This window comes from Nicotiana tabacum, chromosome 14, assembly GCF_000715075.1.
Source record: "Nicotiana tabacum cultivar K326 chromosome 14, ASM71507v2, whole genome shotgun sequence".
NCBI classification, from domain to species: domain Eukaryota; kingdom Viridiplantae; phylum Streptophyta; class Magnoliopsida; order Solanales; family Solanaceae; genus Nicotiana; species Nicotiana tabacum.
The window spans coordinates 70,223,822-70,244,346 of NC_134093.1; the positions used below are offsets into that span (position 1 = coordinate 70,223,822).

Below are 20,525 nucleotides of genomic sequence, written 5' to 3' on the forward strand. Positions count from 1 at the left end.
AGCCGATCGGGTCGTGATCGGAATCCGTGTTAAAAATAGTGGTATTGATATTGAGAGTAATGGTGGTTGATGTCCCTAATGGATGGCCTAGCTAATCGGGTCGTGATAGGACTCCGTACTAAATTTACGGTGGTATTGGTATTTATGGTAATTGTGGTTGATTCTCTAATGAAATAGCCTAGCCGATCGGGTCGTGATCAGACTCCGTGCTAAAAGTACGGTGGCATTGGTATTGTGAACCCTAGTATTACAGACAATGGTATATCGATACTAAAAATCTCCCAATGTGAGATATGGAAATTAATTTGAATACTGTCTTGATCCTAAATTGAGGTTTGATGTTGATTAAGGCTTTAATTGATATTATGATAATATTGTTTGTATTAATTGTCATTCTATTGAGAGATTGTTTAGTTATTGTCACGACCCAACTGGAGGGTCATGACTAGCACCCGGGCCATACTTGCCGAGCACCAACGTACATTTTATCTAACCTTCCTTATTATCTTTAAGGGCCGACAAGATCAATATAAATAGTAGACATGGATCATGAACATCCAACAATGAAAGATAATGTCATGAACATACATAACATGGAACGACAAGACTGTCAAGAAACTATATATAAGGTACGAGCTAACATGATGCCATGAAAGACTATACAACAAAAATCAGCCGACAAGGCATTCTAAACCATACATAAGTCGACACCTGTCTATGAGCCTCTAAAGGAACATAAGTGCTACAACATTGCCGGAACAGGGCCCCAACATACCCATAATGTCTATAACAAAAATGCATACCAAGACCACGGCAAGTCCGGAGAAGGGATCTCGCCAATAACCGCTGAACAGGATAGCCTACTGTGGTGGGGGAGCTACGTCTACCTGTCTATCAGGACCTGCAGCACGACATGCAGCGTCCACAAATAAAAAGGACGTCAGTACGAATAAAGTACTGAGTATGTGAGGCAAGAAAGCATAAGTAAGAATAGTAATGTAAACAGGGATAGAGAATATACAACCTGTGACATCTGGGTACCTCTGAGGGCTACTGACATGAAATACATGATACATACATATATATACATAAACTTTTAAAACATACGCCTTTGTGGGCATCACCATCATCATATCGTACCCGGCCATAATAGGCTCGGTAAAACGTACCCGGCCATCTAGGGCTCGGTAGAATCGTACCCGGCGACGTGGAGCTCGGTAAAACCCAACTGATCAGTGGTTGCACAATAGGTGTCGTACCCGGCCGACTATAGCACGGCTCGGTAGAGTAAAATAGATACATATATATGATGCATGTTGGACTCATTGGAATCACATTTTGAACCTTTCGGAGTGACGTAAGGTCGGTATCCTTCGTACATGTTATTAGGATTAACTCTTCATCAAGAATCTTATAAGAATCAGGAACTACCAACAACATTGATAATATAAGAATAAGAGAAGTAACATCAATATCAATCGTTTCATAAGAAGGGCAGCAATGTAAGTACTGCTAGCTTCTAAGAGTAGAGTATCTTTGGGAGCTCGTTCATTACATTATGTACAATCGGAGTCGTGCAAAAGAATGAAGGGGATAGCCTCACATACCTTGTATATACTGCCCAACCTCAAGCTATGCAAATGTCACGACTCCTTAGTCTACAATAAGACAAATGACACTATCATTATCGTTTAAGCGTCGTAACTATTATGTATCGACCACAACCTATTTTACGATGAAACGGACAGCACCTCCCCTATTTATATGACTTCCCACAAGTCAATACAATCACCAAACAGCCCAAACAACATCATTAATAATCATATTGAGCCTCCAAAACAGTGCACCAACCGACAACATTACTACCAAGCCTTTCGATATATATTTCACAAGTTCTAGCTTCAACGACTTAGCTGCAACTTGGATAATCTTAAATATATATAGAGTAAGAGGTTCCTTACCTTTAAACAGAAAGAACAACTCCAATTTGACCTTAATTTTCCACGAAATATCCCTTCAATTCTGCCACAAGAACAAGGAAGCGAAACTAGCAATTAATTCAGGTTTTTCGGCACTAGAATTACTTTAGAAGACTTGAAATCACCTAGGGTTGATATTAAAAACTTGAAGGTGTATTTACACATAAAACACTTAAAAAAAACCTCCCACACGAGCTGGAACAACACAAAAATCAGCAACAACAAGAAGAACAAGAAACTTACTAGCGCCACGGGATTCCTGACATTTGATTTGTGTTGTTTGCCCTTTGTTTGGGTCTTGGATCATGAGAGAACCTTGAGAGACTGTTTTAAGGGTTATAAGGTCTGAATATACTGAAAACTAATGACTTAAAACGGGGTTGAGGTATCTTATATATGTCCATATGTCTTAAACCGCCTTTGTGGGCCCCATAGAGAAAACACGAATATCTCTCTATTCCGAGATCGTATCGACGAACGGTTTAATGCGTTGGAAACTAGACTCATAGATCTTCAATTTGATAGGTAGATCACCCCATAATTCCAAGCATATTGGGAGAAAAATGCAGTAACATTTGACCTAAAGTTTAAGTAAAATTATAAACCTAAGTTGCAACAACTTTTATCGACTTTTGTTTCATAACTCGCTTGACTTCAAGACTTATGATGCGGATATTATATGATTCAAATACATTAAATCAAGACCTCTTGGGACAATTAATCACCTCTAGTGTTACCCGAAAATACGGGTTACAACATCCTTGATTCGTTTAACTTCAAATACTTGTTAACCACTCTTATACACCCTTGTATCGTTTAAGACCAATAGGATTAACTTCTTATCATCTCAAAGATAATCTCTTCTTGGATTTACATCTACTAACTTACGGCGTGATCTATGGTATGCGAATTTGGGTTGTAACACCCTCTCCCCCTTAGGAACATTCGTCCTCGAATGTAAGGGTTTATGGGGTGTCTAACTCATTGTGGATTCCGACGGAGATTTCCGGCTGAGTTTCCCCTATAAAATGGACACTAGCCAAACTTGCAAGCAGTTAAACCTAACCTATGGCCTTACAAGACTATACAAAGCATTATGGATTTGTACATTATCTGCATATTACCATTTTGTATTTAAAAAAAGAGTATTCACAAGCTATTGCTTACCTCATAGAGCCGTTTCACCTTATAATGCGTCCTTCTTTCCCCCGGCATCCTCGTTATCTTCACTCTGGAATAAGTAAGGGTATTTAGACTTCATCTCCTCTTCTGCTCCCATGTCATTTCTTCTATATTCTTGTTCCTCCATAATACTTTCACGGAAGCTACATCCTTTGTTCTCAGCTTGCGGATTTGTCGATCTAATATAGCCACTGGCACTTCATCATATGATAGATCCTTTGTAACTTGTACATCTTTGATAGGGACGACCCGAGAAGGGTCTCCAATACATTTCCTTAACATAGATACATGGAATACCGGGTGGACAAATTCCAATTCAGATGGCAATTCTAACTCGTAAGCAACCTGTCCAATTCGTCGAAGAATTTTGTACGGCCCAATATACCGCGGACTCAACTTACCCTTCTTCCCAAAATGCATAACACCCTTCATCGGCGAGATCTTCAGGAAAACCCAATCACCAACCTCAAATTCCAGATCACGACGTCGGACGTCGGAATAAGACTTTTGCCTGCTTTGTGCCGTCCTCAGTCGCTCTTGTATCATTTTTACCTTCTCAATGGCTTGGTGAATCAAATCTGGCCCATATAATTCTATCTCACCGACTTCAAACCATCCAACTGGTGATCTACATCTCCTCCCGTACAGTGCCTCATACGGGGCCATTTTAATACTGGAATGGTAGCTATTATTATAGGAAAATTCTATAAGTGCCAGATGGTCATCCCAATTCCCCTTGAAATCTAGAACACATGCTCGTAGCATATCTTCAAGCGTCTAGATGGTACGTTCAGCCTGTCTGTCAGTCTGCGGATGGAATGCAGTGCTGAGATTTACTTGTGTGCCTAAACCCTTCTGAAAAGTCCTCCAAAAGTTAGCCGTAAATTGAGCTCCTCGGTCTGATATAATAGATACCGGCACACCATGAAGCCTAACAATCTCCTTGATATATAATTTCGCATAATCTTCAGCCGTGTAAGTTGTCTTAACTGGCAGAAAATGGGCAGATATTGATCAGTGATAGTAGTGCACCTTCTTCCCAGCTGACTTGGTGAGCCCCACTTCATTCCGGGATCATGAATCTTTTGTACTTGTGTATTCTGTTCGAGGTATAGCCGGGGCCTTGTTGCCGGCATTATCATTGTACTCTTCTTTATCTATAGAGACTCCGTAGACATAGTGTGGGTTGTGTATTGGTGCTGGGGAAAGACAAACTATGTTATGTTGTGGATGTATTACTTGTCCATTTGAGACTTTAAAAATGATGAAACAATTGGAAATGAATTGGTAATGTAGATATGAATACATTTTCGTCTAATTAATGAAAATATGTATTATCTTCATTCGTGGATGAGTTTGGGTATAAGAAAATTTAACAGGCTTGCTCGATCGGGTTCACTCGGTTGAGCGCCGGTCGCGCTCCTCGGTTTTGGGGTGTGACACCCTGGTTTCGTAAATCGGCCTCCAAACGCCTCGAATCTAGCCACAAACAATTTGATACAATCAACACGAGATATAGTAATCAACTCCATATGAAAATGCTAAGTTCTTAATCAAAAGTCAAAAAGTCAACCCCGGACCCACGTCTCAGAATTTGAAAAAAATCACAAAATCCGAACACTCATTCAACCAAGAATCCAACCATACCAAAATTACTCAAATTCGATCACAACTCGACCTTCATATCCTCAAATTAAAACCTATGAAGTTTCTACAATCTTTCAACCCAAATCCCTAATTAAATTATGAAATCAATGATATATTCATGAAATTTAACCAAAATCGAATTAGAATCACTTACTCCAATCACTCTCTTAGAAAATCTCTCAAAGAATCGCCTCAATCCGAGCTCCCAAAATCAAATTATGAAAAATGACTCAAACCCTCATTTTTGAAATATTTAAGTCTGCCCAGACGCCCTTCTTCGCGATCGCGAAGCACAAAACTAAGATGCCCAAAAATTGACCCTACGCGATCGCGAAAAGCCCCACACGAACGCGATACCTAACCATTACTGACTTATGCGATAGCAGACATTGCTACGCGATCGCGAATAACAACCACGCGTGAACCTATTCTCCTCATCTCCTCTACTCGAATGTGACTTAACCCATGCGCACGAGATGCACTGATATCCAAAGCTTCGCGATCGCGGACTTTCCCACGCGACTGCATAACACAAAATCCCAGCTGCCCAAAATAAGCGTACGCGATCACGGACATTCCCACGCGATCGCGTAAAAGGAAACCAGACTTGCAACATCAGCTATCATCTAAGTCCAAATTCCAATCCGTTAACCATCCGAAATCCACCCGAGGCCCCCGGGACCTCAACCAAACATATCAACAAGTCCTAAAACATCATACGAACTTAGTCGAGGCCTCAAATCACATCAAACAATATCAAAAATATGAATCATACCCCAATTCAAGCCTAATGAACTTATGAACTTCTAACTTCTATATTCGATGTCGGAACCTATAAATGAACTCTGATTGAACTCAAATTTTTCACACAAGTCATAAATGACACAATACACCTATTCCAACTTCCGGAAAAAATATTCGAGCCCGGCTACCACAAAGTCAACTCTCAAAACTTCCAATTTTCCAACTTTCGCCATTTCAAGCCAAAATCAACTAACGGACCTCCAAATCAATATCCGGTGACACTCCTAAGTCTAAATTCGCCCTACGGAGCTGTCGGAACCATCGAAACTCCATTCTGGGGTTATTTACACATAAGTCAACATCCGATCAACCTTTTCAACTTAAACTCCCAACCTTGACATTAAGTGTCTCAACTCATTCCGAAACATCCCCGGAACCAAACCAACTACCCAGGCATGTCACGTATAAACAATTAAGGATAAAATAAGTAGTAAATAGGGTAACGGGGCTACAATACTCAAAACGATCGGCCGAGTCGTTACAATATGCGATAGGTGTAATCGACTATAGCAGTCTTCTCCAAATCCAGTGAACCTCTCCAGCATCTGTAGATATTCATGCCTCCTATAATACCTAAGATCAGGCGGGTAGCAGACAGCAAGACCGTCAATGGGCAACCCGAATAATACTTCCACGTCCTCTAGCGCGATGGTCGCTTCGCCGGTAGGAAAATGAAATGTATGTGTCTCAGGTCTTTAATGCTCGATCAGAGCTGTGATCAGGGGCCAATCGAACTGCAGCCGGCCGACCTCAACAACCCGCTAAAAACCAGTCTGAGTGAGGCACACAACTATACGAGGATGAAGTGGGTGGTCCCTAATAAACTCCCAAAAATGGTCAATGCATCTCAGGTGGAAGTTCTGGTTAAGCAACTGTCCATCCCAGATGTGTGAAGACCTATGGCCCGCCTGGAGCAAAAGTAGCTCACGAGAAACAGGTCTAGGATGCACAGACGGGCGATCCATAATGATGTTTGTAAATTAAATAATATTAATAAAAATATTATTCTATTTACTCGTTTAACATTTCAAAATATTTGCGATATTTTCTATATTTTTATTTAATTCATAAATTTTTATATTATTAATTAATTTAATATAAAGTATTTATATGTTAGTTTTTAGGTTTTTACGACTAAAATTCAGCAGAGTCTTATTTGTATAGTCAACTTTTTATTATTTTTAGTCGTCGTTATTAAAATACTAAATATTTAATTTGTTTAAATTATCGAGATAATTTTTAATAATTTTCATAATTATTTTTGTATAAAGTATTATTAAGTATTGATTTCGTTCGTTACGATTTATATGTTAATTTATTACCTTTTACAAAAAAATACGGCATGGTCTCTTATATGTACTGTTAATTATTTATCAATTTTATTCATCATTAAAATAATACTAAATATTTAATTTGTTTAACTTATCGATATAATTTTTAAAATTCTAATATTTTTATCTAAAGTATTATTAACTTTTTATTTCATTCGTAACGATTTATATGTTAATTTGTTATCTTTTACACAAAAACCTGGTAGTGTCTCTATTATGCTGACACCTAATTGTTTTATTATTGATCAGCCAAAAATACTAAACAGTTAATTTATTTAACTTATCATATTTTATTTGATCATATCTGATAATACTTTTTCTATATGATTAATAATTGATTAATATCTGTTCCGTAATTGATAACACTAACTGGTTACGTTAATGACGATAGGTAATTATTGTTCTACACTAAAGGATACTAAAGATCACTAAAGACACATATTTATTATTCAGCAATTATAAAAATATTCGTCAACTAACATAAATTATAATGTATTTATTGTTCTACTACACTAAAAGCCATCACTAAAGGACACTAAATAACACTAAAGGCACATATTTATTATTGTACAATTATAAAAATATTCAAAAACTAACACAAAATATTAACTTTATAACAATGGAATAATAAATAATTTTCAAAAAACATATTGATAAACATTAATATATATATATATATATATATATATATATATATATATATATATATATATATATATATATATATATATATATATATATATATATATATATATATATATATATATATATATATATATATATATATATATATATATATATATATATATATATATATATATATATATATATATATATATATATATATATATATTTTTGAATGTTTTTGAGCGGAGAAATATTATTGCCTTTTCAACCGAATCGAGCACAAATCACATTCAACTCTACGAGGAAGCCTTGGATCATATCTTTTATCGATAAAATAAGAACGACAACAGATTTCGGGAATCAAAGTGGGCTCCAATAGAGTTTTTGTAAAAAAAATAAAAGGGAGGGGGGGGGGGATTTTTTAACGCTTCTGTCGGGGAAGAGAGGCTGTGATATATTTAAAGTATGTAAACCAGACCGTCTTTTAACGTTCAGTTATATCGCATGTAATATACGCGCTATATTGAGTCTTTCAAAATAATAAGCATAGCGCATGTATTTCATGCGCTATACCATAACGGGATAACTAGCCGTTGAAGTATAGCGCATTAAAAACATACGTTGTATATAAAAAAGTCATCAATAGTTTTTTGCACCTATATTTGTGTCTTGAGTCCAAAATTGCATCATTTTTGTTCCGGACTCCATATTTGGGGCGCTAAAGTAAGTGTCTTACTTGTTTCACCGTAGAGTCGGCACTGTTTAAAGTGTTATAATCACACTTTTATTTATAGTACTTAAATATGTAGTTAATGTGTCGGCTGATTCTTTTTCATGGATCTAGCATGCGATAATCCTTTTATGATAAGGGTTAACGGTAAAACTGGAACTCAAGTCCTTTTTTACACCATATAAGTTAAAATGGCTTACAATAGTAGGCAAATCTTCATAGCATAGTTTGATTTAGTAACCAAGAGGTTAACGGTATAGGTTAACGGTACTAGTTTGTTATAATCAGGTAAATTGATCGTATAATATAAATTTTTTAAAATTATTAGTGTATATAACTAAAATAAATCCGTCATCATTGAATACCAGTTAGTGGGATTCTGTTGACCCCAAGCTCCAACTAGACTATAATTTATCTTGGAAGCTTAAAGCCTAGAGGTTTATAGTGTTACTGAAACCATGATCAATCACGATCAGCATGCAAGGTAAGGAAATATAAGCCAGCTGTGGGGTTAAATAATCTTACATAAACTCGAAAATACCTAATTGGATAATGGGAACTAAATAATGCTGGACAACAGGGTGTGTGGAGGGGTGGGGAGAGAGACAATTTGTTGCATACGGTCGAAATAGATTTCGCCCTTTTTACGTTCGATCGAGTTCGAGTGTTAAAAAGTCAGAATTACATTTTTGGGAGAGAGCTCCGAAGTCGGTATTAACGAGCCTCGAGCCTGAAGGTCGATCGAGAGGTCGGCTCAATAACCCTATCGAACCCATGGCACTACTTCGAGGTCGGCAATGCGCGACGCTCATCTCGAAGGTCGAACTCGAGCAAAGACCGAAAGGCCCAACCCAGTAACGAACTCGAGCCAGTATCGAGCTCACAGACAAGAGCCGTTGTGACCGCACCAGGAGAGAGAATCTTAGCAGGAATCAAGGAAGAGACAGGTCATCATAGGTCTTCCACTATATGTTTTATTTTATTGTTTTTCGTAATAACCCTCTTCTATAAAAGGAAAAATCCTTGTAAGTTAAAAGGCAGAATGCATTGTAACAAAAGATCACTTCTCATATTGAAAGATAGCTCCTAATGCTTGTTTTATTTTACCTTATTCATTCTTTTGCTCAATATTCCCATTCTCATAGTCAAGAATATACGTATCTCTATTTTTCTACACGATTTATATCGAATTGTATCGCATATCCTTAGAACCACACACAAAATCTTACGTTATTCGAATTTTTCCGGTAAACAGTTTGGCGCCCACCGTGGGGGTAAGGGTAACAGTGATCGTTTGATACAAATCTAAAGTGCATGCCAGCTTACAACTTCAAATCAGCAATGGCTTTACTTATCGACCACGAAGCCAGCCTTCAAGATGAAACCAACAACTTGGTACCCGGGGCCGGAAGGCCAATTAACGATGGCACCGAGGCTCGAATCGAAGTTTCCGAAATTCGAGCCGAAATACCATTGGATGTCAATTCACAAATAGCTTTGGAGGCGAATTAGCGTTCCGAACCGGAAAGAAGTATTCAGGGCAGTACTCGATCCGTAGCCCGAGACACCCAAAATGCAGGAGAAATCGGGGCCAGCTTACGTATGATCTTCGAGATGCTACAAGCCCAACAAGTAGCGATAGCTCAGTTACAGAGCCAAACCCGTGCATAAAGCAGGCCGGATTCCAATCCACTTTGAGAAGTCACCCCCAGAACAGAGCCTGCCATAGTGAAATCTAACGAGCAAGAATCGGGGACTACTCCCAAAATTTCTAAATTGCTCGAAGAACTCACAAAACGAGTCGAAGAAAATGACAAGAGAGTGGAAACATACAATGCTAGGGTCGATTAAATCCTGGGGGCTCCACCAATGATAAAGGGGCTTGATTTGAAAATATTCATACAAAAGCCTTTTCCGTCAAGTGCGGCGCCGAAACCAATTCCCAAAACATTCTGTATGCCTAAAATTCCCAAATATAACAGTACGACCGATCCTAACGAACATGTCACCTCTTACACATGTGCCATCAAAGGCAACGATTTGGAGGACGATGAGATCGAATACGTGTTGTTGAAAACGTTCGGGGAGACCCTCTTGAAGGGAGCGATGATCTGGTATCACAATTTGCCACCGAATTCCATCGATTCTTTTGCCATGTTAGCAGATTCGTTCGTAAAGGCAAATGCTGGTGCCATAAAGGTTGCAACAAGGAAATCAGACCTCTTCAAAGTAAAGCAAAGGGAGAATGAAATTGTGAGGGAATTCGTATCCCGATTTCAGATGGAATGCATGGAATTACCACCGGTCACACACGATTGGGCCGTACAAGCTTTCACCTAAGGGATGAACGAGCTAAGTTCGACAGCATCACATCGGCCGAAACAAAATTTGATCGAGTATCCAGCGATAACTTGGGCAGATGTACACAACTGATACCAATCGAAAATTAGGGTTGAGGATGATCAGTTAGGAGCTCCGTACGGACCCGTGCATCAGAACAGGATAGCTACTAAAAACCAAAAGGAGATCGACAGAGAACAAAGGTCGAACAGAGACCGATATCGACTGTACGTCGCAGATCGGGTGAACAACGGTTCAACACGCAATGCAGTTCGGAACAATCAAAGGATTGATCGAGGGCAAAATTCTCGGGGACTTATGAGTAAGAGCGGCTACGATAAATATGCCGATCCTATAGAAGCACCTCGATTATCAGAATATAACTTCAGCATTGGTGTATCCGCTATCGTGTCGGCCATCGGACGCATCAAAGACACTAAATGGCCTCGACCCATGCAGACCGATCATGCCCGAAGAAATCCCAATCAAACGTGCGAATATCATGGTAACCATGACCACAGAACGGAAGATTGCAAGCAACTAAGAGAGGAAATAGCCTGCTTATTTAACAAAGGGCACCTTCGGGAATTTCTGAGTGATAGGGCGAAGAACCATTTTAAAAATAGGGATTTCAGCAAGCGAAACAAGCAAGAAGAACCGCAGTACGTCATTTACATGATCATCGGCGGCATCGATACCCCTCAGGGACCAGTGCTTAAACGCACTAAAACATCGATTGTGAGGGAAAAGTGATCTCGGACTCAAGATTACGCACCCATAGGGGGACTTTGTCCTTTGATGATGAAGATGCAGAAGGGGTCATCCAACCTCATAATGACGCACTGGTAATATCTGTACTCATGAATAAAACCAAAATTAAGCGTGTGTTAATCGATCCAGGTAGCTCGGCCAACATCATCCGATTGAAGGTAGTAGAGCAGCTCGGCCTACAAGATCAGATCGTACCCGCAACTCTGGTTCTAAACGGGTTCAATATGGCATGTGAAACAACCAAAGGCGAGATAATCCTACCAATAAACGTGGCCGGAACCATCCAGGAAACAAAGTTTCACGTGATCGAAGGTGATATGAGATACAACGCCCTTTTCAGAAGGACATGGATCCATAACATGAGAGCCGTACCTTCAACCCTACACCAGGCCCTCAAATTCCCGACATCGAGAGGTATCAAAACGGTATACGGAGAACAACCAGCCGTAAAGGAAATGTTCGCCGTCGAGGAAGCTAAACCAATGTCCTCACCGTCGCCGATAAAAGAATCGGGCTCGAAAGGAGAACGGAACACCAAATAGCAATCACAAACATCGGCTTCGACCCAGCCAGACAACCAGAAAATCAAAGAGGATGATGATCAAAGGGTCCCTCGATCTTCCGTGATTCCCGATGACTCCAACGCCACTAAATCAACAATCGAGGAACTAGAGCAAGTCACATTAATCGAACACTGGCCCGAGCAAAAGGTATACTTGGGAACGGGGTTGAGCCCCGAACTCAGAAAGAAACTCGTTCAATTTCTTATCGATAACATCGATTGTTTTGCCTGGTCCCATATGGATATAACAGGGATCCCGCCGGACATAACGACGCATCGGCTAAGTTTGGACCCCAGGTTCAGATCGGTGAAGCAAAAGAGAAGACCCCAGTCCGAGGGAAAGCACGCATTCATAAAGGACGAGGTAACCAAGCTTCTCAAAGTAGGGTCCATTCGGGAGGTGAAATATCCCGAGTGGTTAGCCAACGTAGTTGTAGTCCCTAAAAAGGGAACAAACTTAGAATGTGTGTGGACTATAAGGATTTGAACAAAGCATGCCTCAAAGATTCCTTTCCGCTGCCCAACATCGATCGCATGATCGATGCCACGGCCGGCCACGAGATCCTCACTTTTCTCGATGCCTATTTCGGGTATAATCAAATCCAGATGAACCCGGAGGACCAGGAAAAGACTTCATTTGTCACCAAATATGGAACGTATTGTTATAATGTGATGCCCTTCGGGCTAAAGAAAGCAGGGGCTACTTACCAACGCCTAGTAAATAAAATATTTGAAGAACAAATAGGAAAACCAATGGAAGTTTATATTGATGACATGCTAGTTAAATCCCTACGCGCAGAGGACCATTTGATCCATTTGCAGGAAACGTTCGAAATTTGGAGGAAATACAACATGAAGCTCAATCTCGAAAAATGTGCTTTCGGGGTCGGTTCGGGCAAGTTCCTCAGCTTCATGGTGTCACATCGGGGGAACAGAGATTAACCCCAATAAAATCAAGGCCATCGAAGACATCGTCGTTATGGACAGCATGAAGGCCGTACAAAGGCTAACGGGTCGGATTGCAGCCTTAGGCCGGTTCATTTCAAGATCATCAGACCGAAGTCATAAATATTTCTCTCTATTCAAAATAAAGAACGATTTTCCTTGGGCCCCGGAGTGCCAACAAGCATTAGAGGAACTAAAGTGATATCTATCAAGCCCACCACTACTTCACACTTCAAAAACAAACGAAAAACTTTGTTTGTACTTGGCAGTATCGGAAGTCATCGTAAGCGGTGTCCTAGTTTGAGAAGAGCAAGGTACGTAATTCCCCGTTTATTATATGAGTCGAACCATAGGAGAAGCGGAAACTGGATATCCGCTCCTAGAAAAATTGGCACTTGCACTGATAAGCGCCTCTAGAAAGTTAAGGCCGAACTTTCAATGTCATCCCATATGCGTGTTAACCACTTACCCGCTTCGTAATATTTTGTGCAAACCCGAGTTATCAGGCCGACTGGCCAAATGGGCCGTCGAACTCAGTGGGTACGATATCGAATATCAACCCCGTACGGCCATCAAGTCTCAAATTTTAGCAGACTTCGTGGCCGATTTCACGCCAACCCTCGTACCCGAAGTCTAAAAAGAACTCATGTTGAAATCAGGTACATCATCAGAGGTATGGATCCTTTTTACGGACGGGGCTTCGAACGTGAAAGGGTCCGGGCTAGGCATAGTTTTGAAACCACCCACTGGTAACACTATTAGTCAATCTATTAAAACTATTCGGTTGACTAACAACGAGGCCGAGTATGAAGCCATAATTGCAGGTCTTGAGCTAGCTAAAAACTTGGGAGCAGAAATCATTGAAGCCAATTGTGACTCTTTGTTGGTGGTGAGTCAAGTAAACAAAACCTTCGAAGTTCGAGAAGGTAGAATGCAAAGGTATTTAGATAAACTTCTTGTCATTTTGCTCCATTTCAAACAATGGACTTTACGGCATGTTCCACGGGAACAGAATAATGAGGCCGATGCGCTTGCGAATTTGGGGTCGTCGGTCGAGGTAGATGACTTGGGCTCGGGGAATGTTGTTTAACTTTCGAGATCGGTAATCGAAGAAGGTCACGCCGAGATAAATTCTACAAGCTTAACCTGGGATTGGAGAAACAAGTATATTGAATACTTGAAGAGCGGAAAACTCCCATCAGACCCTAAAGATTCTAAAACCCTACGGACTAAAGCTGCTCGATTCACGTTGGCTTCGGACGGAACGCTGTACCGAAGAATATTCGATGGACCGTTGGCAGTATGCTTGGGTCCGGGAGATACCGATTACATCCTATGGGATGTGCACGAGGGTACTTGCAGGAATCACTCTGGAGCCGATAAATTAGTTCGAAAAATAATCAGAGCAGGGTATTATTGGATCGATATGGGCAAAGATGCGAAGGAATTTGTTCGTAAATGTGACAAATGTCAAAGGTTTGCACCAATGATCCGTCAACCCGAAGAGCAACTCCACTCAGTCCTATCCCCATGGCCGTTCATGAAGTGAGGAATGGATATCGTCGGCCCTCTGCCATCGACACCAAGTAAAGCCAAATTCATTTTATTTATGACTAACTATTTTTCTAAATGGGTTGAAGCACAGGCGTTCGAGAAAATAAGAGAGAAAGAAGTTATAGACTTTATTTGGGATCATATCATATGCCGATTCGGGACACCAAGGCCGAGGCACCTCCTTCTTCCTCTTCTTCTTCTTCTTCTTCTTCTTCTTCTTCTTCTTTTTCTTCGTCTTCTTCTTCTTCTCTCAGTCGTTGGACCGAGTCAATCGAAAGGGCAATTGCTTTCCTCCTCACCCTTCGAGTTTCGGGCTTGGAGCTCTTTGATCGAGAGGCAGCTTTGCACTTCTTGTCTTTCCCCGGTTTCGGGACTGGGGACTTGGTTCCTTCTTCACCGCTCGAAGGCCTCAAAATGGAATCCTTAGTTATGCCTGCATGACTGGAAATCGGTAACGAATGGAACACAAAGAGCACTTCGAAGGAAACGAGAAGTAAAACCTTACCATGGTTCTTGGCTTCCCATCTGCCTTTAGCCAAATCACGCCAAGCGCGTTCGGCATAAGAGGAAGTCGAGGCTAACTTCCGAACCCATTCCTCGAGGTCGGGCACCGCTTGGGGCATCGAAGGGGCAGCTGTATATCGGGAAGAAACATCAAAAAAAAAATTATCTATGAAAACAACTTTCGATCGAAATTCCATTCCTCAGGGAACGACATCTTCTCTTCCGCAATAAGGTCACGGGTCCTCACCCAGATGTAACTCACCATCAAACCCCGATCCTTGTCTTCGTCGATGCTCTACATCAAAGCCTTTGATGCCCGACGATGAAGTCTGATTAATCCTCGAAAGATTTGAGGCCGATACAACCGAATGAGGTGATTCAGGGTAAAATCCAGCCCCCCGGCGTTAGTGGAGAAGAAGCGAAGTAGGATTACTATACGCCACACAGAGGGATGAATCTGACCAAGGGTGACGTGATATCTCTTGCAAAAATCGATGATCACCGGGTCCACCGGACCCAATGTGAAGGGATAAGTGTAAACACTTAAAAACCCCTCCACATGGGTGACGACACTCTCTTCGGGGGATGGAATTTGCAACACACCCTCGGAACCCCAGTTACAGTCTTTTCTAACGGCCTCGAGATGACCCTCCGCTATAGAGCACATATACATCGACACGTGCTCGCATCGACCCGAGAGGGATGAAGGATTCTCAACCTTAAAATCGATCTTTAGAATACACGGGCCGGGGATATAGTCATAGGTGGACGGCTCCACCGGCGCCTTGTAGCCGGACGACCGTGAAGAAGAAGCTTTCTCCTTCTGAGGCACAGTTTTCGAAGTCTTGGACATTGATATGGGAGGAAGAAAGACAAAGGAAAATGAAAAATAGACGGCACCAAAACTCTGGTAGCAACAAGAAAGGAAGAAAATATGAGAAAATTTAGGGGAGTAAACGCGTGAAAGAAGTAAATGATAGATGGAAGAGCTATTTATAGGCTCGCACCGTGACTGTTCAATATCACAAGTGGCCGGCCGCCATCTGACAAGCATTAAATACCTTGAAAGGCTGAATCGATAGAACAACTATCACATACGTCATAATCGATCCCTGTGAAAACGTCGGCTTATGACCCGATCGAACCACCATAAATCACGTCGATTCTCACCGCATCCTTCGTGAGAAACGACGGGACTATCTGTATACGGTCGAAATAGATTTTGGCCTTCCTACTTTCGATCGAGTTCGAGTGTTAAAAAGTCGGAACTACATTTTTGGGAGTGAGCTCCGAAGTCGGTATTAGCGAGCCTCGAGCCCGAAGGTCGATTGAGGGGTCGGCTCGATAACCCTATCGAGCCCGTGGCCGAATCGATCCACAAGGCACTACTTCGAAGTCGGAAATACGCGACGCCCATCTCGAAGATCGGACTAGAGCCAAGACCGAAAGGCCCAACGCAGTAACGAACTCGAGCCAGTATCGAGCTCATACACAAGAGCCGTTGCGACCGCTCCAAGAGAAAGAATCTTGGCAGGAATCAAGAAAGAGACAGGTCATCATGACCTTCCACTATATATTTTATTTTATTCTTTTTCGTAATAACCCTCTTCTATAAAAGGGGGAATCCTTGTAAGCTAAAGGGCAGAATGCATTGGAACAAAAGATCACTTCTCATATTGAAAGATAGCTCATCATGCTTGTTTTATTTTACCTTATTCATTCTTTTGCTCAATATTTCTATTCTCATAGTCAAGAATATACGTATCTCTATTTCTCTACATGATTTATATCAAATTGTATTGCATATCCTTAGAACCACACACAAAATCTAACGTTATCCGAATTTTTCCGGTAAACATTTGTCTTTTAAGCGACCTTAGTAGTGCAATAATTCCGTGAAAAGAAAGTTCAACTCAAACCACAGTGGGCTGCTTTTACGAATGAAACCGTTGTTTGTGAACTCAAAGACCTTTTCCACCGTAATTATAACGGTGTTTTCTCCCACAACACAAAAACATCTGGGAAGATAAGACTTGCCTATCATTGTGGTGAGAGCTGTTCATAAATCCTTGTCACAAACCAGCTCCATTTTCCCGCAAAATCTATTTGTTGTATACCATTTAGAGAGAATAGTTGTATTAATGTTGTTCAGAGCGATTGCAGGGGAAAAAATGCAGTTTGTTGATCGGAAGAAGAATAGGTTGTCAGCAAGTAGTGGAGTAGATAAGTCGATGAGGAGAGAAATTCCTCGAGTTACTCTGGCTTCTATTGAATCCTTGTCTGTACCACTTGTAAGTTAATTTCTATATTCTCCTTTCAGCCATAACATTTTGTAGAAATATTGCAATTATGAGGCATGCAGGTGCAGGAAGTTGTGTTCTTGGCGGACTACCGGTGCACCAAGTGCCAGCAGAGGGTGGCCGAAGTGATGTCAAAGATGAATGGTAACTTCTCTTTCCTCCTGTCTTATATAAGCTCCATTTGTATTTTGGGTACATATCATCGTCGCTACATATATAAAAGCCATATTCTTTGAAAGAAGCTAGTAAATGTTTCTAGACTCTGAGGACACTTGAGAGCAGCGAACAGTAATTTTTCAAAGGGTATTTAAATTTAAAAGAAGTAAAATAATATTCTCGACAAAAGATGTTCAATATATGTTATGTACCTGCAAAATTAGATATTTTACCTATATACACATTATAATTTTCCGACAAAGGGTGGTCAATTGACATCATCCCCTCCACTCAATTACTGACTCATTTGAAAATTCAAACCTAATGGTTCTGGTTCTAGTTCGACAATCAATCTTGCCATAACATGAGTGAAGCCAGTCCATCTCCATTATCATGTCAAAATCTACCATCACCCATTCAACGAGATCGGCCATCCCAACCAAAGTTTGGCTTTGCCCCTGCCTCAGAGCTGGCAGGGGATTTCTGTTTGTGCGTTTCATTGTCTTCCATCTTCTCTTAGACACTTTCAGCATTCAGGAGGAGGTCTAGCTTCCATAGCTACCATATATGGTGCAAAGTTGAGGATCGTTGCACTGACCCATCATTTCAGCTTTTGAGGGGTCCACGTGAGAATTTTCACAAAAGGGGCTGAAGTTATATACGTTAGTCATGAATCACGAATCATGATCATTCTAAGTGGAGCGTTTCCAATTCTAAAATTCTTGTCTTAACGGGTAGTAGTACATGTAAACATATCCTCCCCTTTGTTGACGACAATTCACTATTCATACAACTTGCTTTTTTGGACCACTACTGGGTTTGCATTGGATTCTATTGCTTTGCTGAATTCCCCAATTTTCAAGGAATCAATATAATCGCTCTTTTGGCACAAAGCGTTGGATATGATGTCCTTTTGTCTTTTAACAAACTTTCTATTGCTTGTTTGCTTTTTCCTTGGTCCCATTGGTTTTGGAAAATTTTAGTCCCTTTCTATATTTCCCAGGAAAGCACCAACATTAATTTTAGTCATACTTGCAGCCATAAAAATAAAAAATTTATATAAATAAAAAATTTAACTTTTGACTAATTAATGGCTCTTAAACGGGTAGTAGCAGCGTTTTCAAGCCTTACATTATTTGTTTAGCTTGACTAATGATCCCTTTTTCTGTTATACGGGCTATTTTAGCTGGTTTATATATGCTTGTTCAGGCCAAATGGTAAGGACTTTGAAATTTGCAACTTAGTATGCTGCAAACATTTTAAATTCAAAACTTGCTCGAACTAGGTCACAGGGGTTGATGATAGTTTTCCTTAATTGTATATTAAAATTGTATGGAAGATATTCCCTTGAATCGCCAGACAAATTTGTGAACTGAAAATCACCTGCTTTCTATTTTGAGGTCAAAAGTATTATTGACCATTATTTATTATCAGATTTTATTTAGACAAACACGGAGGAAATAATTTGTGTAGCTAGTATTTATTTAAAAAGATGGATGATTCTTCAACTACAGGAGAAACGGAATCTGTATTGGTAAGTGTGCTGGAGAAAAAGGTTACTCTAACTTGCAACTTTTCAAAGGAGTCAGAGGGACGAGTAGCTTCAATCTGCCGGAATCCCTTCAACAGATTTACTTTCGTGATGCGGATGTTCCTCTCTTCTTGCTGCTGATCCATATACGTCCACCTTGATACATTTTAATAATTTCTATGTACTTTCGAGTTAGTCATGTTATGCATTTGACACGTGTAATTAAATGTGCTACATGGAGAAATAAAAGAAAAGTTAGTTTACCCCAAAATCGGATAACAATTAAATTTGTACGCGGTTTAAAGGATACGTCGTTTAATTCAACACGAGTAACTAAGAGTACCAGATAAATGAATTAAAGATGAAATAATTGATCAAACCAATCACAATGTTAAGACCAAGACTGATCTTAGATTGAATAATGAGCTCATCATCGGTTGGACCCTCGGTTCAAGCCCAGTCGCGAATAAAGAATAGAACAAGGGAGCAGTGCCTTTAACAGTAACTGAAAGACAAAAGTAAACCTTTATTGCTTTGAATTGCGTTTTACAATGTGTGAGATAAAAGAAAAACTTCCCTTTTATATAGTAGGAATGTTTCAATCATAGAATAAGTCTAAAAAAAGTAAAAATCTTTTTTTTCCGGTAATTATTGATCCATAATCAATATTGAGCGAGATTCATGCCGTGATATCCGGTTAAGGGCGAGTATTACGACCCACTATCTGTCAGGCATAACAGTTCACCGTGTCTCCCGAGGTCTAGAACTTACACTCGGCCCGGGGCGCGTCGCTTTTCCATGTCCGATGTCAGATATATTGTTCATTCTTCCAGGGTCTCGATATGAAGGGTCTCTGACCTAGATTACATTATCTCGAATCCGTGCTCCCCCTTCATTCTCTCATCGAGGAATCGGGGTAGATATTGCTCCCGATTTTACCCGCACACAGATAGTCCACTAGTTTTTCGGAGGGTAGATTTATCGAAGCGAAAAGTGAACCCTGGTTTCTTCCTTCGTGCGTTATGACTGAGTTGTTGAGTCAATGAAACGTCCCATCAGTCGCGTCGTTCTGACTTCGGACACGTGTCAGCCGCCGGTTGACTGTCCTCGAATGCGAAACTGTCACGCCCCAAACCTGGGGAGGCGTGACCGGCACTCGATGCCATATTTGGCTCGAGCGTACCACTATGTAATTGTGAACTCTGGAGGGGTAACTCTCAACTTACGCCGACGAGGCCATATTCTTAATCGTCTGAAAATAATGCCTCTCTCATCTATGCGGTAAACATATCGAAAAGCTGATATATATAACTGTGCAGGCCGACGAAGCCGCTATGAACATCTACTGATATATAAAATATACAGGACTCGTCTACAAGCCTCTAGAGATGACTGTATCATGGTCGGGATAGGGCCTCGACCTACCCGTCAAACCTGTATAAAAAAATGGACTCCAAGGTCTAGACCTAATAACTCCGGGGAAGTGGAGCTTACCAACGAAGCTGATGTTTGGCTCTGTCAACTGGGAAGGTCTATCCAGATGTCTATTAGGACCTGCAGGC

General features: G+C 40.5%; 1 protein-coding gene across 1 annotated transcript; it reads left to right on the forward strand.

Moving 5' to 3' along the window:
• The first annotated feature begins 16,874 nt into the window (after positions 1-16,874).
• LOC107788533 (uncharacterized) lies at positions 16,875-19,234 on the forward strand. Its single transcript, XM_016610206.2, has 4 exons — positions 16,875-17,024; positions 17,140-17,267; positions 17,339-17,420; positions 18,947-19,234. Exons 2-4 carry the CDS (start codon positions 17,148-17,150, stop codon positions 19,102-19,104), a joined length of 360 nt encoding a protein of 119 aa, XP_016465692.1. The 5' UTR covers positions 16,875-17,024; positions 17,140-17,147; the 3' UTR covers positions 19,105-19,234.
• Positions 19,235-20,525: the final 1,291 nt, after the last annotated feature.

Excerpts from the sequence above, each read along its gene's own strand:
- LOC107788533 (XM_016610206.2), top strand. The coding sequence starts at position 17,148 with ATGCAGTTTGTTGATCGGAAGAAGAATAGGTTGTCAGCAAGTAGTGGA. Across the intron at positions 17,268-17,338 it reads AATCCTTGTCTGTACCACTT|GTGCAGGAAGTTGTGTTCTT; the intron begins GTAAGTTAATTT and ends TGAGGCATGCAG. Across the intron at positions 17,421-18,946 it reads AGTGATGTCAAAGATGAATG|GAGAAACGGAATCTGTATTG; the intron begins GTAACTTCTCTT and ends CTTCAACTACAG.